The 24,601-nt window shown below is 46.5% G+C and overlaps 1 protein-coding gene across 2 annotated transcripts; it reads right to left on the bottom strand.

Annotated features, from left to right (window-relative positions):
* Positions 1-697: 697 nt before the first annotated feature.
* PARP16 (poly(ADP-ribose) polymerase family member 16) lies at positions 698-23,939 on the bottom strand. Of its 2 annotated transcripts, none has more exons than XM_016208616.2 (6): positions 23,710-23,939; positions 11,091-11,228; positions 7,963-8,169; positions 4,800-4,971; positions 3,270-3,411; positions 698-1,913 (listed from the first exon to the last, which is right to left on the bottom strand). In XM_016208616.2, exons 1-6 carry the CDS (start codon positions 23,881-23,883, stop codon positions 1,772-1,774), a joined length of 975 nt encoding a protein of 324 aa, XP_016064102.1. In that variant the 5' UTR covers positions 23,884-23,939; the 3' UTR covers positions 698-1,771. The 2 variants fall into 2 exon arrangements, with proteins under 2 accessions (XP_016064102.1, XP_016064103.1); XM_016208617.2 differs by having other exon boundaries at positions 698-1,910.
* Between the last annotated feature and the right edge of the window lie 662 nt (positions 23,940-24,601).

Raw genomic sequence — 24,601 nt, 5'->3', positions numbered from 1 at the left:
CTCCATCGAGAACTCTAGGTCTTTGCATGTGCTATCCCCACTGCCCCAAATACTCTTCTTCCACCTCTTAGCCTAACACTAATGGATCTTTCCGTTTTCAGTTGAGCAGCACCTTTTCTGGGAGCTGGGGGGGGGGGAGTTGTATAGCATGGTGGTTATGAGACCAACACTGAAACCAATCTGCCGGGTTCAACTCCCAGCTCTGCCACTTCCTAGCCAAGTAACCTTAGCCAAGCTGTTTAAACTCTCTGGGACTTGAATTTTTTATCTGTCGTCAGGATTAAAGAAATCAGTACTACATAAGGCACATCGCAGAGCTATGTGTGTCACTTCCACACTCCCAGGCCAGGTTAAGACATTTGCCAAGTATTTTCCAGAACTCCTTTATAATAATACCATATAATGTCAACCTCACTGCTGAGAATGTCCACCTGCACACCTTGCCAGACTGTCAGCTCGATGAGGACAGGGACTTTTGACCTTGGTCCTGCCCTAGACACACAATAGGCGCTCTTATTTGGTATATCAACACCTACCAGATATCCTGATGATATACACTTTCCAGCAAACAGCCACCTCAAACAAGGAAGGAAAAAGAGGGTAAGATTTTTAGGAAAAGGGCATACATGGCAGACTCGGGCTGAGCTGAAAGCTGGCACAAAGACGACCTGGTAATTAAGAAAATACCTTTATTATTTTTGAAATGTTCCAATATTCAATGTAAAAACCATGGTAGTGGCTTTTTCACAACTTTAAAAATTATAGAAAATTACTTTCCCCATTCTTTATAGAAATCCCCGCAATCCCCCATAAGAAAGGGCTCCATTATGGCTGAAACAGGGCAGGAAGGAGGGACAGAGACTACAGCAAGTAGAACTGAGGCTCTCTGGGCAGCCAGAGGCTTTTCCTGCCCAGGCTGAGTCCCAAAGGCCTGTGACCTCTCTGAGGGAGGCTCAGTCCACACATATATGTGACACACTGAAGGCTGACAGTGACAGAGGGCCTACAGCGTGGCACTTGTGGCTGGCAGGCCACAATCAAGGCAGCTTCGTGAGAAAAGATCCGGAGGCAGGCCTGCAGCTATAATTAGCAGTTGGTAATTTTTAGAAAAAGACACTTGAGTTGCTCACTGTTAGGTTTGTATTTTTAATCAGATCTCTGACTCCTTCCTTTCTCATCCATGGTCGGGCACGGGGTTACAGCTGTAGCAGAATGCTGTTTGTTGATTTGAGAAAACTGAAAATGTTTTGTACTTACAAAGGTGGATGGAATTCAAAAACCGATCCCACCAATTTTTATGAGAAACATGACTATTCCTCTTGAGTGTCTCAAGTCAAAACAAGGCAACCGCCTAGTGATTTATCGTCCCCACTACGCATTTTCCGCCTTCCAGAAGGCATTAGAGAAAGGGCCAACGTCCGCCAGGAGCGATTGTAAACATACCACTGACAGCTTGGACACTTTGTTTTTAAATGCAGCAGGACTTTTTCCTTTGGCCCTGATGGAAAAGCCAACTCCCCAGAGCTGTTTAGGCAGGAGCAGACAGGAGGGCTCCCCAAAACCTATGAGTGAGGGACCAGCGGTCACATTGGCCAGAGTATGGCTGGAGCATCATCAAAGGCAATCAATACATTTATGGCATATAAAAATTGTCCTGTCGTCCCCAACTGGCCCCCAGGCTCAGCCTGGCTGGACGTGGGCATGGGAGGTACAAAGTAAGTTGTCATTAAGGCACATGGTTGAGGTGGTCCCCACACCCAGCCCAGAAAGACTATCTCTTCACCGCACGATTCCAAAAGTGTTGGAAAGTAGAGGAGTTGATGACACTCACTATGAGCAGCAGCAGCAGATACAGGGATATCATGACCGTAAACCAATGGCTGGAAAACCAGGACAGCTGGCGGGAAGCCCTGCTTAAAAGGGAAAAAAGAGTGATGTTGGCAAAATGAGAAAAACATTTTTTTAAAGTGTATGCAACAACTCCTGGCTCAAAGATGAAATGATGAATTTCATCCTCTGAGTGAGCCATGAAATGAAGCTTCGTGCCTTCTCTGCTCGAGAAATCTGAGGCTGTTTGCCCTGGCACTGACACGCCTTTCACCAGAACATGTTCTAAATGTACAAAGACAGCTATGCAATGAGCTCATCCCGATCTTCTCTTTTATAGCTGCTCCTCTCGAACCTTCTAGATCCCATCTTTTCTTAAGCAGGACTTCGGTATCTAGAAGAATGACCTCGCTCAAGGTGTCTGCCCAGATGGCAGCAGGTAGCAGTTTATATAGCAAAAGTCTTTTCAGTTTTAGACACGTACAGATATCAGTCTGTGCTGGGGAAATCCTCTTTGGCCCGCTAGGGGATAATCTAAACCGTCCAAGTGTGCACTAAAGAGACACTCCAGGGAGAAGTAGGAAGGAATGGAATTTTCAAATAAAAAAGCCAGATGATTTTAAACCAAAGGATAATGTCCCCCAGACTCAGGAACCCTAAACAAATTTCCCAGATTTGGGGGGAGGAGGGATTTTTCCTGGTTTATGAAATCCTGAAGCATAGAAACCATTGGTGTATACAAGCAGGAGTGGGGAGTATTAAAAGTGACCCCCTCTCCTGTCTTACCTGCTCACCTGCTGCTCAGTCCCATGAAAAGCTAGACCCCCAACAATGCTGCAAGATCTCAAAGTGACCCCACCCCTGGAGAACCCTGCACACACACACCCCACACTGCTGAGATGGGATGAGGCACCCGCCACGGCTCTTAGAAGCCAGAAGGCCTTATCTGCCGTTGGGTTCAACCCTTTCACTTTAAAGATGAAAATGAAGCATCTCAGGTCCAGAGTGGAGAAGATGGTGGTTCAATAGCCACCATGGAAAGTGACTGAGCTGGGCGGCACCCAGTCCCAGCCAGTGTCCAGCCACCACCCTGCCTCTCAGCTTAGTCTAATCAGTGGGTTTCAGACTGAAACCAGGAGCCAAGGTGGCTGAGGGGCCTCACGGTCTGCGGCAGCCAACTTGGCTTCATTCAGTCCCTCGTGTTAGCTGTGTTTATGAACCTCTTGGTCTTCTTCGCTGGAATATACAGCCCTCTAAGGGCCAGGACCACATCTTATGCAACTTTACCCTCCCTCCTCACCATGTCTAGCACAATGCTTCCTATACTTTATACACAGCTGAGGCCTAAGGCTGGAGGAAAGGGGGTGCTGGTAACAAAGAACCCAACACTCAGCGCAGCCTTCAGTTGTCTCCTGGGCTCCGGCAGGGCCCGTCCTTCTTACCTCTTGGCGTGCTTCTGTGAGTACACCAGCAGGTACTTCACTCGCAGGAGCTGGTTGTTGGTGACCACAAAGTACTTTGGAGGGATGTCGCCCCCTTCGCTGTGTTTGATTCTCGCTCTCCTGCGATCTATCTCCTTGGAATCTGAATAAGGAGAGTAAAGCGCAACTTTACTGGGGGTGGGGGAAGTGATACAATAATAAAAGAAGCAAAAGAGGACTGTCAGTGGGTCGAGCCTCCCAGCCCTGGGGGAGAAGCCCCTGCAGCGGGGGGAATGGGCCTGTGTGTGCGTGTGTGTGTGCGTGTGTGAAACACAGTAAAAGATAGGAGAATCAACAGAGAGACAAACAGAAGGAAAAAGGAACAGGGAAATAAGAGATATGAGGGGGAAAACCTGGCTGAATGGGGAAAGCTGAGAAAAGCAGCAGATCGATGTTCAAAACAAAAAATAATCTGGGATGAGAAACAGGACTTGATCTGAGATGTGTCTCTTAGCAGGCATTTTAAATTAATCATTTTGGATTCGAGCTTCTTAGAACACATCTTCTACTCTTTGTACCGAGGCTTGTTTAAACAAACAAACAGAAACAAAACTTTTAATACCATGAAAAGCTTTAGCAATTTAAAAGAAGCCAAAGCTGTGTGACAGCAGACGTTGCAAGGTTTTGTTTTGATGCTTAATGTCATGGTTTGCAAACTTCCTAAGAATTATAAATGCAAATATTCATGCTGTCTGGTTTAGGAGGGTGGCGTCAGACCTGGGCCCGTTTCTCAGACCAGTTGTTTTACATTAGAGGCCAGGAATGGTTTTCTCAATTTTCCTTTTCTCAGTGGAACCAACAGGCCAGTTCTGGAGTCCAGAATGACAGTTCTGTGACTCTTCTGCCTTTGCGGGGGGTACTGGGCAAATAATCTAAGGAACTCGGGTAAGTGGACTGAGGTGGCCAGCTAGTCATCTGCTCCCTGCAGGCTTGAGATTTACTGCCCATGGCCTCAGTTGCCTTTCACTTCCTCCAGGGGCTCCAGCACACACCAGAGCAGCCTGGAAGGACAGGTCTAAACACACATCTTTAGCTTCAGTTTGGCAAATATTTACTGAATGTCAAGTATGTACCAGGCTCCCTACTAATACCAGGTGCCCAAGACTGACTGAGACCCACTTCCTGCCCTCAGGAGCCCATGCTCTGGCCTCACACACTCACTTTCAGCTATCACACCTCACTTCCTCCCCAAAGATTTCTCTGAGCATTTGGACGCACCATGATTGCTCCTTGCTCTGAGCTTCCCCGTGGATCCCATCAGCCCCCTCACCTGGCACTACCACCACCTTGTAGTAAGTGTATCTTTTCTATTGTATGTTCAATCCGTAAGGAGACTGTTCACTGCCTGAAGGCAGGCCCCTGTCCCACATAGCTCTGGACTCAGTCCATCCCTTGGCATGCAATGGGTACTCCACCCAACAACTGGGCCAACAGCAAGAGTCTGCACACCTAGAGGCCTTCAGTCTAGGTCTGGGCCAAGTGCTCACTCACCTTTCTTCTTGGTTTGGCACTTGACATCTGGATGGTCAATGACCTCACACACAGCCACACAGCTAAGGATGGGGCCAAGGAGGCTCCGCTGCCACCCATAGCCATGGGGGCTATAAATGAGGGCCAGGCTCAAGTCACTGGTGAGGTAGGTCCCTTCCCCGAACAAGGATGTCTAGAATGGCAGAGGCCATCAGAAAAGAAACAGGACTTGGTAAGTATAGAATGGCAGAGCAAGACAACACAGGTCTTTCTTCAACAGAGTCATAAACACAACATTATCAAGCCCCTTTTTCCCCCAGCAAAAGGCGTAAGATCAAATAATCCTACGACATCATTATGGGGTTATTACTAAACACATTCCTATCTGACGACAGTTTAACTAACTGGAAATACCTGACTAGCCTGGAAAACTAGTAGTTCCTGGGGGGTGGGATAGGGTGGAATGGATCCTTGGGGAGAAAAAGGGACACCAGTAATACTTTAAACAAAAATAAATATATATATAATAAAATAAAAATAAACAACAACAAAAAAAAACACCTAGTAGTTCCTGCTCTCAAGGCTGAGTGAGAAAAACATAAGAGTCCGAACAGACCTGAGTTTGAATCTTGCCTATTATCTCCAACAAGCTGGCAAGTTATATAAACTCTCTGGGTCTCAGTTTCTACATTTACAAAATGGTGATAATAGTTTCTCCTTCATAAACTCATGCATGAGGATTCGATGACATAACATATATAAAGCATCAATCAGGACACCTGGCACATGAGAGGGGTGGGCTCTCCATCACAGGACCTGATGTGGTAGTATATACAGTAATCCCTGCTACACAAATGCATTAGCATGGCTACACTGCTGGGCTGGCAGAAGCAAAATCACACCCATATGTACTGGAAGGAGGATCACACCCAAAGGGGGAAATAATCTGATCATTACTTAGAAATTAATCTCTCAGACCAGAAACTATAACTGAATAATGAAACCCTATAAGAGGGGCAGGGTAAGTGTTACTCTTTGTATTGGTATTGACCTAAAAAATGTCCAAAAATCTAGAAGGAAGCTCCCTGGTGGTTGGTGCTAATTTGGTGCTCTCCATGAGGAAGCATGCCAGGTAAGAGAGAAGGATCTCAGATAAAATACCTCAAGTTGAGCCTACAGAAGGCATAGCAAACACATCCTTTGCCCATGGTAGACATCAATAATCAACCATGATGGCCAACATAAAAATATCAATCACAGTACACTCATTCACACTGACTCAGAATCCTTCTCAACACAACAGTCCAGGTAGCTGCAACACAGAACAGCTGCTACTCTGGAGCCACAGCATCAGTATCTCAAGACAATGAGTGGATTCTAACAACACACTGAACATCCTAGGCTTGGGAATTGAGAAATGTCCTGCTTGGTGGCACCAGACTTCCACAATTCTAAGCCAGTAAAGTGAAGCTTAGGGGATACGAAACAAGCCTTTGCTTGGCCTTCGGAAAGCCCCTTGCTGGGTTAGGCAGAGTTCAAATGTCTTAAAAGCTGACACAGACCTTCTCCAAGGACACTGGATATCCTCTGATTGGACCCCGTATCCATTCTCCCCTATGCCCGCTATATAACGCCCTTCCTAGACTCGAGAACCTCGAGCGTGGCTGCAGTGAACAGAAGGGTGGGAAACCTGGGGTATCTCCACCATGAGAACAACCTCACAGCTTCAACTGGCAGGCCTCTCACTGAAAACCCAGACAGAAGAGGCAAGAAGAGCCGCCACTTGAGCAAGGGACTCTGAGGAGATGTCGCTAAGCAGCAAACTCCCTGGGGGACTGAAGTGAAGGTCTGGTGTACAAGACTGTAATCTGCAGGCAACTTCTCCAGGCTGGCTCTGCTGTGGAGGGAGGCCCCAGATTCCAGTAGCCTGGCGGTAATAATCAGCTGAGAGCCAGTGTAAACAAGCCCGTCATCCTCAACAAAACCTAACCGCACTAATCGGCTGCAGCACTGCTGGGAAGTCTCTCCCGCCTCCAGGCTGCATCAGCCACAGCTCAGCCTGGGCTCAGGGAGCCAGCCCCCCAGACATGGCAGGTGCTGCGCGACTGGAGGAAAGGCTGCGACTCCCCCCGATTCCCTCTCCATCAGCCTAGAAAAGCAGCATCCTTGGTGCTTAGTACAGAAAGAGCCCTTTGCAAGCATGAACTGTTTCAATCCTCTCAGCAGGTGGGAATGGTGCCCTATTTTACAGATGAGGACACTGAGGCTCAGAGAGTTTAAGTCAATCTGCACAGGGCCACAGAGCTGCTAAGGTGGTTTTTTTTGGCTCCTGTCTGTACTCTTCCTCCTACACTTCAGTGAGAGGCAAAAAAGTGCCAGCGGAGCCCTGGCTGGTGCGGCTCAGTCGGCTGGGTGTCATCCCGTGCACCAAAAGGTTGCAGTCGATCTCCAGTAGGAGGCATGCAGGAGGTAGCTGATCTATGTTGCATTCTCACATCAGTGTTTCTCTCTCACCCCATCCCTTCCTCTCTCAGTAAAAATCAATAAGAAATCTTAAAAAAAAAAAAAGTGCCAGCAGAGAAGGGGTAGTTGACACTGTTTTGACTCTTGAAAAAGAGGAAACTAAAGGGAGGAAGCAAGCTCAAGGAGGGAGGGAAAGGACCTCTCCTTGGGGCATCCCCCAACTTCTCCAAGGGCAAACTCTGTTAGAGTGACCACTAAAGCAGTGCTTCTCAAACTTTGACATGCAAATGAATCACCTAGGGAGCCTGTTAAGGTGTGATTTCTCATCAGGTGGCCTAGAGTAGGCCATGAGACTCTACTTGTCCAACAAGCTCCCAGGTGATGCAAATGCCACTGGTCCATGAACCATGCTGAGTGCTGAGGCTTGGCCTCACACTGGGATCACTTGGTGAGCTTTTAAAGCATGCTGCTGTCTGGGCCTGACTCCAAAAGATGCTTCTCAAACTGTCATCAGTATAGAAATCACCTGGAGATCTTGTTAAAATGCAGGTTCTGACTCAGAAGGTCCAAGTGGGCCCAGGATTCTGCATTTTCACAGGCTCCTGGCTGCTGCTGGTCTGTGGACCACATTTTGAGTGGCAAGGACTTAGGGGACCTACCCCTCCCCACCTCTCACCAACTCTGACCCACCCCCCAAAATGTCAGCAGGATTAGGCCCCACCTTGTTCAGGTGGCAGTGCAGGCCATTGTGGATGATGGAATGGAAGTTTTCTAGGCGACTCCCGTGGAAGGCGTAGATTAGCTCTCGTTCCCCTTTGGTCTCATAAAATTTGGCATTCGCTGGGTCGCAGTACTCAATTTCAAATAGGAAGTCCGGAACGGGGACAGGAGTGTGAGGGGCATCAGTCAGCTTTTGGATCTTTTCAAACTTGAAAACATGAAGGGAGTTGAAATTTTACTTGGGAAGCTGGTAAAATGTGCTGTTAAATGGCCTCCTAAAGCCTTGGGCTTAAGTCCAATGAACTCTATTCATGAGAACAACTGGTTTCATGAGAAAAAAGACATCAATTTACAAATAAGCTTGGAGTTTATAGCTCTGATAATGTTTTTTTCCTACAATAGGCTGAGAAGCATGCATTGCTCCTTCTAACTAAAGATCACTTCTAATTTTCATAACACTTTCACATCTAATTCCTGTATTCCATCTTTGCAATAATCTCAGGAGGTAGAAAGGTGTGATAAATGGCCACATATTCTTCCTCCTACCCCTCTGCAATGTGACTCTGCAGGTGGAATTCCACCAAGATTCTGCCCCTTGAATCTGGACTTGGCCGTGTGACTTGCCTTGGCCAATGGGACCTTGGTAAACATGGCAAACAGACTTGAAAAGGACTTGCCCTTCCTTGTCTGCTGCTGGGAACCCTTCACCCTTCACTGGTATGTGAACAAGCCCTGTGAGCCTTTAGGAGGATGAGAGCCTCATAGAGGCAGCCATCCCAGCTGAAACCCCAGACATATAAGTGAGGCTACCCTAGACGACCCAGCCCCAGATGAGTCTGCCCATCCAGAAGAACCACCCAACCAACCCACAGAATTATGAGAAACAATCAGTGTTGCTTTAAGCCACTAGGTTTTGGGGGGATGGCCTGTTATACAGCTAAAAACTAATTGATACAGAAAGGTGAGCTCCTTCAGGGCAGAGACCACATCACTTCAGTGATTTCCAAACAGTAAGTCACATCCTATGGCAAAATTTTCTCTGGGTTGTGATTAAATAAGAAAAATCAGGTGGCCCTGGCTGGGTAGCTCAGCTGGTTAGAGCATCATCCTGATACGCCAAGGATGCAGGTTCCATCCCTGGTCAGGGCACATACAAGAATCAACGAATGAATGCATAAATAAGTGGAACAACAAATTAATATTTTTCTCTTTTTCTCCCTCTCTTTCTAAAATCAATACATAAATTTGGGTAATGTGATTATATATAATATGTATGTTATATAATATATATTACAGATATATGATATAGACACAGATGATATATAGAGATATAGAGGTAGAGATAGAGATGATATAGATTAGATATAGATATACACTATATAGATATATACACACATACATACATACACTGCTGTAAGGTTGCCATAATCCTTTCTTTAGAAGAACTGTTCTTTATTCTAAGGTCAGGACCATCGTCCTTTTTTGTGTTAAAACATCCTTTTATAAAATAATGACATCAAAATCAAAATAATCAACGATACTTGTGTTTGGAGTGGAATAAGTAGTACATTTGTTGTGTAGTTAAAATTATTGTGCTCATTTCCAAAGGTTGTGTCTGAGCTATATTGGTAAAAATTAAACTTTCTATTATTTTGACACTTATAAAAAATAAAATATTAAAATAAAATAAAATAATAGTTTATGGTAGGCTAATGTCCTTGCTTGGGCACAATAAAAAGCTGATAATCCTGGGTGCCAACACTCCATATACATATATATATTTTTAAATATGCCTTTATTAAATTCAGAGGGAGAGGGAGAGAGAGATAGAAACAGCAATGATGAGTCATTGATCGGCTGCCTCCTGCACGCCCCCTACTGGGGATCAAGCCTGAAACCTGGGCATGTGCCCTGACCAGGAATCAAACCACAATCTCCTGGATTATAGGTCGATGCTCAACCACTGAGCCACAACGGCTGGGCAAAAACACTCCATATTTTAATGGAAGTTAATTGGTACATAATCAAAAGTCAAGGAGCTACTGCCTTATCTACCTTACCTGCAGAAATATCCAGTAGGTGGCTGATGCTCATATGAGGAATGAATAAATCTCAATTTAACAGATGACAAAAGTGAAACCCAGAGATCATCTAAGAGTTAAGACTCCAGCCTGGATCTGAAAATATGGATCTCCTGACTCCCACTCCAGGGCTCTTTATGTTATTTTACCATCCAACACAGATGGATGTCCCTAGACACCAAAATCCAAGACATCAAATTCTATGCCACTTAAGGAGGATTTCTGTCTTTAGCAAGAGCTTGCAAAATTGAACACTCTTAAATTAAAACTGATTAATTAAGTGAAGAACATTACAGATAAACCCCTGCTGCCTCTCAGAGGAAAAAGCACCAGACTGGGGATCTGTCAGCCCACACTCTGGTCCTTGTCATCCCAGCCTGTCCCTGGGAGATCCAGCCAGACAAGGGACACCAAATTATAGAAGGTCTGGTCTATGCCAAAATCTATACTGGCAGGGACACACATTCTATTATAGCTCCCCTCTGAGGTAACTATTACTACTCTCAATTTACAAATGGGGAAAAGGAGACCCAATTATGGATGGAAGTGGAAATTAAACCCAGAGCCTGAGGTTTTCAGATACTTCAGGCTCTGCCTCTCTGTTCCCCAATAACTGGGTTAGGCCAGTGTATCTTAAAGTGTGTGGTCAAGGGTCTACCCTTATCAGAATTACCTGGCATGCTTGTGATATCCAACATTTACAGAGCCCTTAGCGTGTGCCCTTAGACACTGTACTAAGTGTGAATATTCATTCAATTCTCATAGTCATTTCCCTGATGAAAGTACCACTATTTGTATCCCCATTTTATATATAAGGAAACTGAGGTACTGAAATGCATCAAGAAACCTGCTCAAGGTCACACAGCTAGTAGAAGGAAGAACACAGCTTTGCACTGCCAGTGTGCAAGTTCCTGGGCCCCACTTAAGACAAAGAATCAGAATCTCTTGGGGCAAGGTGCAGGAATCTGCATCTGCAGCAAGCTGCCTGGGTCATTTGGTGCACAAAGAGGTCCCTAGGAACCTTTGATGCTACAGACCAAAGTCTCACCTCTGACTTCCCTGCATTGTGGATTGTCAGGACCTTTGAGGATAAAATCCAGCTCAGCAGATCCCAGGTTCGTTTGTCTTTGTCTTCAGAGGACTGGAGAAGTTCCTTCAGGTTGGGTAACTTGCTGGCATCCGCAAGCTGAAGTGAGGAAAACATCCATTAGCAAGGATCCTAGACAAAATGAGAACCAGGGTCCCTCTAGTGGTAAGGCAGGCAACCTGCACTTCTTTCAGGTCATGAATTCCCTAAGAGGAGGGAAATGCACAGGTCTGCTATCCCCTTTCCAAGTAATACCCAACCTCAAATGCTCCAAACACTGAAACATTGTTTTGTAACTCACTTGGTACAAAACCTCACCTGAGCTTATGTGAGGTTTATTTAATATTTATTTATCCCACTTCATGTTACATTTTGCTGCAGGAATACAGGGTGTCCCCCAAAAAATGTATATACACTTTGAATAATTATTAATTCCAATGGGTTAAATCTGAAAGAAACATCAATTGAGCTGTCAGCTGTTAAAATGTGTATACATTTTTGGGGGACATCCTGTATTAATTCTGATTATGGGATGTACCTTGCTGGAGGTGTTACCAAATACCATATATACACGGATGGGTAAAGGGCTAGCAAAGTATGAGAAAATGACCTGCAGTTAACTTCCTGTGAGCCTGTTCCCCTGGAGACCAGATAACGGTAGTATGACAACTACATGCATAGCCAGGCAGCGCTGCTTATGATAAAAATGACCCAGAATGGTAAGCTGCACCTGCACTGGGAGAAACTGCAAGTGGAGGATCCATGGTTTGAGACTTCCCTGAGTGTGGTGACTTTTTGTGAGAGCCCTGGCAGCTATGCCTATGGTGTTTTTACGAGAGACCAGCCTCTTTAAAATATGAGGGTTCATTAGGCCAAAGCAGCTCCAATACCCACCCAACATGAATCTCCTTTTTTCACACATAAACTGTGACCCTTGGGGGAAAACACTAGGTCCTTGGACCTCTGTGTGGACTGCTACAAGGACTTCCACAGAAATGGAACACCCTGCTGTAAGCTGTGACCTGAGGGCCTCCTGCCCGTGTGACCTGCTATCGATGTCTGAGTTGGCCAGTTTACTTATGTCATTACACCACATTATCACCTTTGTAAAATTGGGCAGAATCTGAATTCCGAAACACATTTGGTGCCAGGTTCTCTTTAAGGGACTGGAGATCTGGACTAACAAACAGTTACAAGGTAACTGTGGCTTTTGCTCAGAAATTATGACTAGAAGCCAAATCTCTCTAGCATGGCATTTTAAAACACCACCGTAGACTGGTGCCATCTGTGAACATGCCTTGGGTTGCACCACTTCCAAACTTTGCTCACTCAGTCCCCTGGAATGCCCCTTCCCCCACTTCTACCAACCCAGGTACCCCTCCTTCTGAACACCTAAAGCACTCAGCCCCTATACTCTCTCCCCAGTATGGCCAGAATTCCCAGAGGCCAGGGACAGTCTTGTATTTTTCTAATTCTCTTTTCTGGATGCAGGGGGAAAAGCAGACAGATCTTGGTTTGAATCCCTGCTCCTTTTTTTTTTTTTTTTTTTTTAAGAACAGTTCATTGATTTTGAGGGGAAGGGGCAAGACAAACATCCATGTGAGAGCATAACACAGATCGGCCGCCTCTGCACGCCCCCTACCGGAGACTGAGCCCAAACCGGAGCATGGGCCCGGACTAGCTCGGAGGCCTCTGCACGCCCCCTACGGGGTGAATGCCTGCTCCTCACGCAAAGTACAGTCCCTGGCTGAGCCTCAATCTCCTTTCTCACATGGGAAGCCCACTATTTCCACATCAGGTTGTCGGGAAGATTAAAGAAAGTAACAGAATATCAGGGCCTGGTTTATACATTGTCCATTTCTTTTTTTTTTATTTATATTTCTCCCTGACAACACTTCCATACACACTTTTACTAGGGATGTAGTTGGTACTTCATGAATATCAGTGGGGGGGTTTTCCATTTTTTACAACCACTGATGCTGACCTTGGGCGGTTTTTAATTTTTTTGTTTGTTTTTGTGTAATCCTCACCTGAGAATATTTTTTCCATTGCTTTTCAGAGAGAGTGGAAGTTAGGGAGGAGGGGGGACAGAGAGAGAGAGAAACATCAATGTGAGAGAAACAGGCACATAGAGTGGTTCCCTCCCACACATGCTCCAACTGGGGGTGAGAAGTGAACCTGCAACTGAGGTACGTCCCCTAGACAGGGAATTGAACCTTCAACCCTTTGGTGCGCAGGCTGACACTCTAGCCACTAAGCCACACTGGCCAGGGCAGGGAGTGTTTTATTTTTTAATTCTGTAGTTGAAAATCAGAAACATTTCAGGGCTGCTTTATTCCTATCTCTTTCAAAGATTCAATCAATAGCTTCGAACTTCTAATAAAACTATCTGTGTACATGCCTCATGGAGCATTAGTTTAAAAAAAAAAAACATGGCCCGGCCGGCCGTGGCTCAGAGGTTGAGCGTCGACCTAGGATCCAGGCGATCGGGGTTCGATTCCTGGTCAGGGCACATGCCCAGGTTGCAGCTCGATCAATGACTCTCTCATCATTGATGTTTCTGTCTGTCTCTCTCCCTCTCCTTTCCTCTCTCTGAAATCAATAAAGATATATATTTTAAAAATTAATAAAATGAAAAAATAAAATAAAAAAACATGGATGTGTGGGTGTGTAAATGCTCCAAGAGTGTTGGTGCTATTCAGTGGGTAGGCAGAAAGGTAAATAATTATGACTTAAACCCTCACTGTCATAACAAAGATGGATACAAACTACTAAGGAGACCTAGTGGGACCTGTGTTGGGTAGAGGCTGAGGGACAGGGTGGTCAGGAAAGGCTTTGGCAGAGGAGATGCTGTGTGACCTGGGCGTGCTGTGCAATGACGCGGTGCAGCATGTGGTCAGGGCATGTACACAGATAGTTTCATTAGAAGTTCGAAGCTATTGACTTCCTGTGTCTTGGTTTCCTCAAATACATAGTTGGGATACTAGGAGCCACTTCACGGGATCTCTGTGCAGGTTAATCAAGTTAAACAAGTGCAATGCTTAGAGCAATAGAAAGGCATTAAGTACGCTAGTGTTAGTGGGACTGCCATGGTTGTTGGCATCAACAACTGCAGGTGCTTTGGTGTGGCTGGAGCCTACTGTGGGGGAGGGGTCACCAGCAGGAACAAGAGGTGATGAGATCAGCCTTCGAAGGCCTTGGACACCCCCCTTGGGGTGTCTGGGCTTTGTTCTGCAGGCAGTACAGAGCCACTGAGGGTACCTGAAGATGTTCCAAATGGTGCACCCTCAGGTGGCCACCCACATGGCCTGCTGCATGTCCAGTCCAAAGTACATCTCCCAGCATCCTGTGACCTCTCCTGTCCTGCTTTTCTACTCCTGGCCACACCTGTTATCCCAAAGCCAAAGCTGAGTTTTCTCTCCCACAATTACTGTCCCCATCACTCCTGTTCTCTAATCCCACCTGTGAGTCACAGCCCTTGCCAACAGTCCACACCTGGGCACAGGGAGCCCCTACAAAATGACAGTCAGCTAAGCCAGGTTCCTTTCAGGGGCTCAGTCTGGGCAAGTGGAAGAGACCCCTCCCAGCTCCGAGACGGACTCAGCCCTCACCTGAGCTCCCTCGGGAACAGCCCTCCTCCAGGGCTCAGGCCCTCCTACTGCTGCGTGCGCAGTGTGTCCTGCCCGGATGCTCTCTTTGCCCGCCACTCTTTAACCCCTCAACTGGCCTTCCCTTTGTCCTAGTTCACTTGTCAGGCTACTCTGAAAAATAAATCTGCTCCAACAAGTTAACAGGATTCTTCCTCCTGTGACCAAAACCTGTCTGGATTTTAGCAGGGCCTTTTGGGGACCAGGCACACAAGTAGGGCTGTCCGATAAAATACAGCCTGCCCAGTTAAATTTGAATTTCAGATAAACAAAATAATTTTTTTTAGTATAACCCATGCAATAACTTGGGCATACTCACACTTTAAAAATTATTTGTTACTTCTCTGAAATTCAAATTTAAATAGGTGGCCTATATTTTTATTTGCTAAATCTAGCAACCCTGCCCTTCACAAGACCCCTGGGAATCTGTTCTGGCCTCTCTGCCTAACAGTACCTCCTGCAACATGCTTCTCACTTGCTCCCCCCACGCCATTCCTCAAGTGCTCTATGTCTTTCCTTCTCTGTGCTTCTGTAGCTGCCCAGCATGAGAGTAGTCCACTCAGTCTTCAAGGCCAGCCTAGTCAACTCCCCTGACTCTGACTACTCATAACTGCTGTGCTCCCCTGTGCTCTATGCAGAATCTTATTTTGGTACTTGACTCTGTACCACAACAAATCTGATTGGGACAAGCCCTGGCCAGTGTTTAGAATATTGACCTGCGCACTAAAGGGTTGTGGGTTCCATTCCCGGTCAAGGGCACCTACCTCAGTTTGGGGTTCACTCCCCATCCCCAGTTGGGGCATATGTGAGAAGCAGCCAATCGATGTGTCTCTCTCACATGGATGTTTCCCTCTCTCTCTCTCTCCTCTCTTCTCCCTCCCTTTCTCCCCTCCACTCTCTCCCTCTGAAAAGCAATGGAAAAAATATCCTCAGGTGAGGATTAAAAAAACAAAATGAAATCTGGCTGGAACAAATGCTTCCTGAGCGCTAACTCCATCGTATGTATTCTGGAGCCCCAGCAGCTAGCCTAGAACCTGGCACAGAGATCAGAACAAGATAGTAAAAGCTAATATTTACTGAGGCCTTATCACATGCCAGGCTCTAAATGTTAAATGCTGTGCACACGTCATCTCATTTTACCCTCACAACCACCTATTTGAAAGGGGAGGAAACCAAGGCTTGGAGAGGTTAAGCACCTTGCCTAGGGACTTGCAGCTCTTCAGTAGCAGGGCCATGAAGCAAGGCAGCCTGACTCTAAGGTCTGTTCTCTGTGGTTCTCTCCTATCAATGGAGAAATTTATAATGGACTAAGTATCTCAGCCCAAAGAACAGAGACCCCTGGCCTAGCACAGAGCCCAGCCACCAACCCCCCAGTTCCAGCTGCTTTCTGCCCAAGAGCGACCACCCAGGCAGCAAAGCCTCAGATTTTTTTCATTTCATTTTATTTTATTTTATTTATTTATTTATTTTTAAATATATTTTTATTGATTTCAGAGAGAGGAAGGGAGAGGGAGAGATAGAAACATCAATGATGAGAGAGTCCTCATTGATCAGCTGCCTCTTGCAAACCCCCGACTGGGGATCGAGCCCGCAACCCAGGCATGTGCACTGACTGGGAATCGAACTGCCATCTCCTGGATCCTAGATCAATGCTCAATCCCTGAGACATGCCCGGCCGGGCTGATTTTTTTCATTTTAAAAAGAAATCAGCAAGCTGTATTTTTTTTTTTTAATTTCTCAATTTCTAAAAGATTGGAGAACAACCTGTCATCCCACAGAACACACTTTTGCAGTCTCAACTCTGGGGAAAAAGGAAGGATTCAGTTGGAGAAGTGTCTCAGGGAGTCTTTGGAAGCCCTGAATAAGCAGGCAGTGCTGGGCAGTCCAGGGTTCAAGAAAGGAATTCTCACCTGGCTGGTGTGGCTCAGAGGTTGAGCATCGACCTATGAACCAGGAGGTCGTGGTTTGATTCCTGGTCAGGGCACATGCCTGGGTTTCCGCCTTGATCCCCAGTAGGGGCCGTGCAGGAGGCAGCTGATCAATGAGTCTCTCATCATTGATGTTTCTCTCTCTCTCTTCCTCTCCCCTCTTCTCTTTGAAATCAATAAAAACATATTTTAAAAATCTCTTTTAAAAAAAAAAAGAAAAAAAGTCTCCCATGGAGGGCGGCGGGGGATGGAGGGGGAGAGAGTTACCAAAGAATTTATGTGCATATATACACAACCCAAGGACACGGACAATGGTGGGGAGAGTGACTGGGGAGGGGGAAGGAACGGGAGGGGGGGGAATGGGTCATTGGGGAGAAAAAGGGACATTTGTAATACTTTAAACAAAAATAAAAATTATAAAAAGTAAAAAAAAAATAAATAAAATAAATAAATATAAATAAATAAATAAATAAGTCTCCCAAAAAAGGTGGTTTGGGTGACTGAGAGGCCACGGCAGGGGAAGAGCAGAGAAGAGAGGACTGATGAGCCTGGACCGAGACAACTCAACCTCCTTGCTTTGAGTCAGGTGGTGAGACGACAGCCCGGTGGACACTTTGCAACCCCCAGATCACATTCTCCTGAGGAGGCAGCCCAGGAACCAGTGTACAGAAGTTGCCACAGGTGCTTCTTATCACCAGGTTTAGATATTAAGCACTGTTGGCCTGGAAGGGCTGGAAGCAGGAAAGAAAGAACATCTGAAAAAAATCCTTGTCGCGCAGCTGGAGTGGCTCAGTTGGTGCCGGTGCGATTCCCGGTCAGGACACATACCTGGGTTGTGGGCTCAGTCCCCAGTAGAGGCACATACAAAAGGCAACCGATGGATGTCTATGTTTCTCTCTCTCTCACTCTCCCTTTTTCTCTCGAAGCATGTCCCCGGGTGACGATTAAAAAAAAAAAAAATCCTTGTCTAGGAAGATACCAGAGGTCATAGTTATTAGATGAGGGTGGAGGTGCTAAAAGGAAATGAACGAAAGATACAGCCAAGGTCACCAGCCTCAGGACCAAAGTGACACCTGTAACAGTGGGGTGGGAGGGATGGGTAGAGCCAACTGATAGGCTGCCAAGATAAGGCTAGAAAGGCAGACACTGCAGTTACAGACAAGTGCACCTGGCTTTGCACGAACCTAAGGTATGAAAATCCAGAGTCACTAAAACAGACTGAGGGTGAGCGTCTGCTTTACAGGAGAACTCCGCCCGCAAAAGGGGTCATCACGGGACCCTTTAAAGGAGCGGTTCTTTACCCTGGCTACACGGCGAAGCCGGGAGCTGGAGGGTGGTCTGCCTCCAGCACATGTACTGATTAGCTGATGGTGACAGACATAATAATAGAACCTACATCACTGAGTTGTTAGGAAGATTAAGTGACTGCCATGTAGAAACAGCTCCCAACAGTACCCACCAAGTAATAGGGGCTATTGGTATTGTATGGGTTAGGTACTACATTATTATTATTATTATTATTATTATTATTATTAATCAAATGTCCTTTTCTACTGCTCACCAATCTGCTGAGGAAAGGCCTGCATTTCTGGGAAGGGAGGAGGTGGTTTCTGCTGGAAAGATAAATCCCACCCCTGGTTCCCCTCATCACCATCCCATAGGCTGAGGAATCATTCAAGCCACACACCCACTGCCAGTCACATCACATCATATCTGTCTGTATCCATATCTATTTTATATCTGAACATCCCCCCCCCCCCCCATCTTCAGATACCATCTCTGAGAGCAGGGAAATAAAAAGGTAATCTGAGAGAGTGAAAATTCTAACTTGAGATACCAAGTACGTACATTTATTGACTAGAATGAATCTAATTGTTACCATTTCCTCACTACCAGTAGGTGGGTGCTCATGAAAATGATGAAATCAATTAAGAGGAAAAAATTTTAAACTACATATTTTCTGCAAATTATCAAACCAAAAATCCCAATGCCCAAGCCCCACCTCAGACCATTAAATCAGAATCCCTAAGAGGGGGGCCCAGACAGCAGTATTTTTTTTTAAATATGCTTTTATTGATTTTAGAGAGAGAGGAAGGGAGAGAGAGAGAGAAACATCAATGAGAGAGAAACATGGATCAATTGGCTGCCTCCTGCACACCCCCTACCGAAGATCGAGCTTGCAACAGGGGCATGTGCCCTGACCAGGAATCAAACCAGCAACCTGTTGGTGCATGGGACAACTGAGCCACACCGGCTGGGCAATACAGCAGGATTTTTTAAAGCTTTCCAGGTGATTCCAATGCGAACCAAGGTTGAGAGCCTTGTAAAGAATGATCTCCCCCAGTAAATGTCAATTCATTTTCTAATCTGAAAATAAGCATCAAAGCCTTCCTTAGAAAGTTCTGTTAGCCTTTGAGTCAGCAATTTCACCTTTCAGAATGTATCTCAAGAAAATAACTAGAAATATAAACAATGATTAATGTGGCAGGATGTTTACCATAATATTATTTATGAAAGCAAATTTATAACATTGTGAAGGAACCGAATGAAGAACTCCCAACTGCTGGAGGTGAAAGCATAGAGTAAGATGAGGTTCCAGCTATGTCTTAAAGAATGAGGGAGAATTTGCATGTATAACACGGAGGGTGGCATGGGAGGGTGGCCCTGCCCTGGAATTAGGACAGAGAGGAGCTTATTCATGTTTTTAACCCAGTCAGCTTATCTAGAGAGTGCAAGCTAGAGACCAGAACCAGGGGAGCCAACCCCTCACCCCCATATGGTAGATGGGAATAGGACAGGCTAGATGCAATGCTTCTCAGACCTGTTGAAAATGCAGACCCTGTCCTGGCAGCTCAGTTGGTTAGAGTATCCTCCCCATATGCCAAGGCTTTGGGTTCAATCCCTGGTCAGGACACATACAAGAAGCAACCAGTGAATGCATAAATAAGTGGAACAAATCGACGTCTGTCTCTCTCTCTCTCTCCCGCCCCCCTCCTCTCTCTTTCTAAAATCAATCAATAAATAAAACTTTTTTTAAAAAATGCAGATCCTGATCGGGTAGGTGTGGGGAAAGGGGACCTGACATTCTGCATTTCTAACAAGCTCCCAGGTGATCCTGCTGCTACTGGTCCTCAACCTCACTTTGAATGACAAGGGCTTCGAATTAGTACAAAGGAGCCATTACCACCCGCCTCCCACCCCCAGAAAGGGTCCGCAGGATAATGAACCAGGGCATGGGGTTTCCTAGGGGGAAAACAAAACAAACATGACGTTTGAGGGCCAATGGTCAGGCCTACAGACATCCCAAGAATGCTACAGATTCTCTGAACTAATAAGGACTTAGCCAATCTTTGTTCCAAGGAATAAAATCAGAAACCCTCAACCTGGGCAATCACACATACCCAATTTGATTCCTCAAACATCTGATAAGCACCTCACAGGCCAGGCACTGGGAAAACAAAGACCTCCCAGTGTAAAATTGTACTGCCTCGGGATAAAAATATCCTCAAAACAAGGCACCTGAGAGATGATTTGGGCCAGAGCCGTACCTAAAGCCAAGAGTTTGGTTTAGCAGGGGGAATTCCCAGAAAAGCAATAATCAATAAAGTAATTCAAGCCAGAGCTCTAAGTTTTGGAAACTGCAACATATGTGTTATAGCTGTGTAACGACACCTTATAGTATGGACAAATTTAATTTAAAGTGGTTAAAAATTATAAACTGTTTCATATTACTTCCAAGTCCTTTTAGCTAAACAAATGAAAATGAGGTGCTTTTTAACAGCCCATACCTTCCTTCTTCAGGTAACCATAAAAGGACCCAGAAGAACAAATCCAGACTTCATTCCCTTTTCTTTTAAAGTTAATCACTAAATCGGATACAGGTCCAGATGCCGAATTCTCCACACTTTTTTCTGTAACTCATGTAACGTGGCAAAAGGAAATCTGAAGTGTGTTTATCTAAGAACACGTGCATGCTCCCAGAGGTCGTACCAGGTCGTGCCTGGTGCGCAGCCTTCTCTTGGGTAACTGCTCCTTAAGGACATGCCTACAGACAGCCAAAAATCTATATGGCTGGGCTAGTTTCCCTAACAATGGAGCCCAATAAGGAACATGGCAACAGAAAGGGCTGGTAAGAATCTGTGTTTCTCCAGCGCCCTAGAAAGAAAGTGTGCACTATGGAACCAGCACAATGAGCCCCATGGGAGGGGTAGTCTGTCTCTCTAGAGGAGGTGACTATTTGGGGCTCCCAGATGCTCTCCTAAGGAATTACAGGTATGGGAGAAAGGATACGCCTCAAACTGAGAGCACTGATGATACCTATAGGGAGGGATGTGGGATAGTGTGAGCTCTATCAAGGGCACTTTTACTTGATTGGTATCATTTGAATTTTTTATAACAAAAATATATTACGTGGCACCTTGGTTTTTTAACGTCTTCACTGCTGAACATTTTAGTTTATGAACGTAGTAAGTAAATACTTCGGTTTTCGAACATGCCTTGGAAGTCGTGGCTTCCACTGAGTTTAAGATCCTGAGGCCTAGCTGTCGGCTATTGATCCCTCGGTTTTTTAATGTTTTAGAACTCAAACAGTCTTCCGGAATGGATTACATTCAAAAACCGAGATACCACTGTACTTGCATAATTAAATTTTTTAAAAAGCATAAACAAATCAAAACAACTCCAAAGCTCCCTTTGCATATATCCCATATTCATCAAACAAACCTGATTCTTTTTGCCAATAAGCCCTTCAGCAGGAAGAGAAGGTGCTGAGCATTCTAGTCCACTTGGAAGTTTTTTGGTTTTTTTTAAAATATATCTTTATTGATTTCAGAGAGAGGAAGGGAGAGGGAAAGAGAGAGATAGAAACATCAATGATGAGAGAGTCATTGATCGGCTGCAGCTGGCAACCCGGGCATGTGCCCTGACCGGGAATCGAACCCTGATAGCCTGGATCCCAGGTCAATGCCTAACCACTGAGCCACGCCCGGCCGGGCTCCACTTGGAAGTTTCTTGGTAAAATTAATGAAGTGCATTGTAGGGCACCATCTCTGGTGGGTGTGGTCCCTCTGGTTCCAATTTCTCCTCCTGAACAGGTATCTCTCTCACCCTACCACCACAGGGGTCTTTCAGAAATACATCCTGGATCTCAACAATGCTCCCCCTTGACCAAGGATAAAATCTACACATCTTGGCAGGACATGCCAAGCCCTGCATGCTCTGTTGGCCTCACCTTCTCCTGCTCCCTACAAAAGCCACACTAAAATACAGACTTGCTCTTCTTGGTAAGCTCCGAGGTTTCTGCCCATGCTGCTGCTCCTCCTAGAATAGCACTTTTCTCCTCTCTGCTCCTTGAAATTGTCCGTGTCCCTAGGGACTCAGCATGGCATCAGCCACTGCCCCTGGTTAGTGTTCCCTGACCCCAGCTCAGTGCCAAGGGCTGGAGCCCCTTGCTCTGGGCTTCCTCTTCATATATACAGGCATACCTCATTTTATTGCACTTCACAGGAATTGCATTTTTTACAAATTAAAGGCAAGACCCTCCACCAGCAAAAAGAGTACAACTCACTTTATTACAGTGCTCTGGAACCAAACCTGCAATATCTCCGAGTTATACCCACATAGGGCTTACCCCACAGTACGGCTGAGCACACTGTTAACCTCCCCTTGGGTATTTCTGTATCCTCAGCACCTGGCCCCACAGCAAGCGCTCCATTAATATATATTGACAAAATAAAGATATGGTCATCCCCAAGGCTCTAATATCACAAACTCACAAAACTGAACATCTGCATTTGCAGAACAAACTGTGGGGAAAGTCAGTTGGCTTATCTCTCTCTGACTTCCTGCTTCCTGTGCCCTGAAACACCTATACGATAGCCCAGGCCTGGGTTGCAATGGACCAGGTGGGGGCTGGGAGACTAGGCCTTTGTCCTTCAGTGTCCTGGAAGTGAAAGCAAAGAGGGAACCCAACACTGACAACTCATCAGATATAATTCTAAACATCTCCTTAAATCTGTTAATGTGGTTCATAACATTAATTGATTTTCAAATGTTGAACTTATTTTGCATTCCTGAAATAGAGAAACCTGACCTGTTAATGAGGAATTGTTCTTTTCATACATTGCTGGATTCAGGATCCTAATATTTTATAGAGAATTCTACATTTATACTCATGAGTCACATTGGCCTGTAATTTTCTTTTCTTATATCATCCTTATCAGATGTAGGATGAAGGTTATACTAGCCTCTTTCTCAATATTCTGGAAGAATTTGTGTACAACTGGATTTATTCCCTCAGTGATTGGCAGAACTCACCTAAGGAAACCAGCTAGGCCTGAGTTTTCTTTGAGTGAATTTACTAATCCAATGTTTTTAATGAATATAGATTATTTTAATTTTCTGTTTCACATAGAATCAATTTTGAAAAATTATATTTTTCTAGGTAATTTCAAACATTTGGATTACAAAAATAACTGATATCTGGAATGCCAACCTTAAGGTGAACTCTGCAAGAAATTAAGTGCCTTGTGAATCATCGGAGAAATAACAGCTCACGTGTGTATTGTATGTTACAATTTATAAGAGCACTGCCCATATATTACCCCATCTGAAGATCAAGGTATGGGGGTGGCTTTGGTTACTTTCGGTGTCTGTGTATTTGCAAAGGGATGAATAACTTCCTATTTGGCTGAGCCGGATGACTCAGATCAACACCCAATTGCTGGCCACACTGGGTAATCTCGTGCAGGCCTATCTAACTATTGAATTCCTCCCTTTGCTCCTGGAAGTCACTTGCCATTAACAAGAGGAAGCAGCCACAGAGTGCCTTGGGAGTATCAACATTAGGGCCTGGGGAGCGTTCTTAGCTCAAGGGAACCCTCCCCAAGGCCAGGCTGGGGATGAAAAGCCTGGGGGCTGTCATGTTTTCTAACACGGGTTCCACAGGGCACCTGGCCTGGGAAGCAGTGGACAGCGCTGGGGGGGGAGGGGGGGGGACACACTCACCAGGGCCTCAAAGTCCTTGCAGTCGTGGCGGGCATAGGATGCGGGAAAAGGCCGCAGCGCGGAGTCCCGCCTGTAGCTCTGCAGGGCCGAAGTGAACAGACTGCACCGCAGATCCGCGGCCAGCAAGTCTCGGGCCACCGCCTCCCTGACGGCCGCCCAGCCTGCCGGCTGCATCCTGGGTCGCGCCTCGGTGCCTGGGCGGTTCAGGAGCGAGGGCTGAGCCTGCGGTCAGCGCGGGGCCGGGCCCGGGGACAAAGGGCCAGAGGGAGCTGGGGTTGCCAGGCCTGGGGTGGAGCTAGGCAGAAGGGTGAGATGACAGGGGTGAGAACGTGCTAACAACGAGTGTCTTCTGCGGGGGTCTTGGCCCGGGAGCTCGCTGCCGGGGGAGACGGGCCCCCGGAGAGGGTCAGCACAGGGGCCGCGGGTCAGTGCGGCGGGGGGATGGGAGGGGCTGGAGATAATGGGGCCTGGGGGGGTGGTTCCCAGGCATGGGGGAGCGGCTATGACATGGGGTGAGACGACATGACAACGGCAGGAACGTGCTGGCACGCGTCCTATGCAGGGGCCTGGGGCTGGGGGCACACCCAGGGGTACCGGGGGCAGGCACCCCTCCCCGAGCGGCTCAAGGCTGCGGCGCCGCCCAAGCCTTCCTGTCCCGCTTCGGGCGGGGCGCAGCCTAAGCCCCGGCGCCCGCCCGGCTGCCCTCGGCGCCGCCTGCATTCCCCCAACCGTACGGGTCCCCTGGCCGCGCCCTGCCCGCTAGAGGGACTCGGGCGCCCCGCGCGCCCCGGCCTACCTCCCCTCCCGGTGCCGCGCTCCCCAAGCTGCCCGACGCTCCGCCCAGCCCAGCGAGGGCCCGCCCCTTCCCGTGCCCGCCCCCTCCCAGGTGCAG

The sequence above is a fragment of the Miniopterus natalensis genome, chromosome 1 (assembly GCF_054644295.1).
Source record: "Miniopterus natalensis isolate mMinNat1 chromosome 1, mMinNat1.hap1, whole genome shotgun sequence".
NCBI classification, from domain to species: domain Eukaryota; kingdom Metazoa; phylum Chordata; class Mammalia; order Chiroptera; family Miniopteridae; genus Miniopterus; species Miniopterus natalensis.
This window is presented reverse-complemented; position numbering and strand designations above follow the sequence as displayed.

Coding starts and splice junctions, on each gene's coding strand:
- PARP16 (XM_016208616.2), bottom strand. CDS start 23,883: ATGCAGCCGGCAGGCTGGGCGGCCGTCAGGGAGGCGGTGGCCCGAGAC. Junction 11,229..23,709: donor GCAAGGACTTTGAGGCCCTG/GTGAGTGTGTCC, acceptor TCCTCACTTCAG/CTTGCGGATGCCAGCAAGTT. Junction 1,914..3,269: donor TCACAGAAGCACGCCAAGAG/GTAAGAAGGACG, acceptor TTCCCTTTTAAG/CAGGGCTTCCCGCCAGCTGT.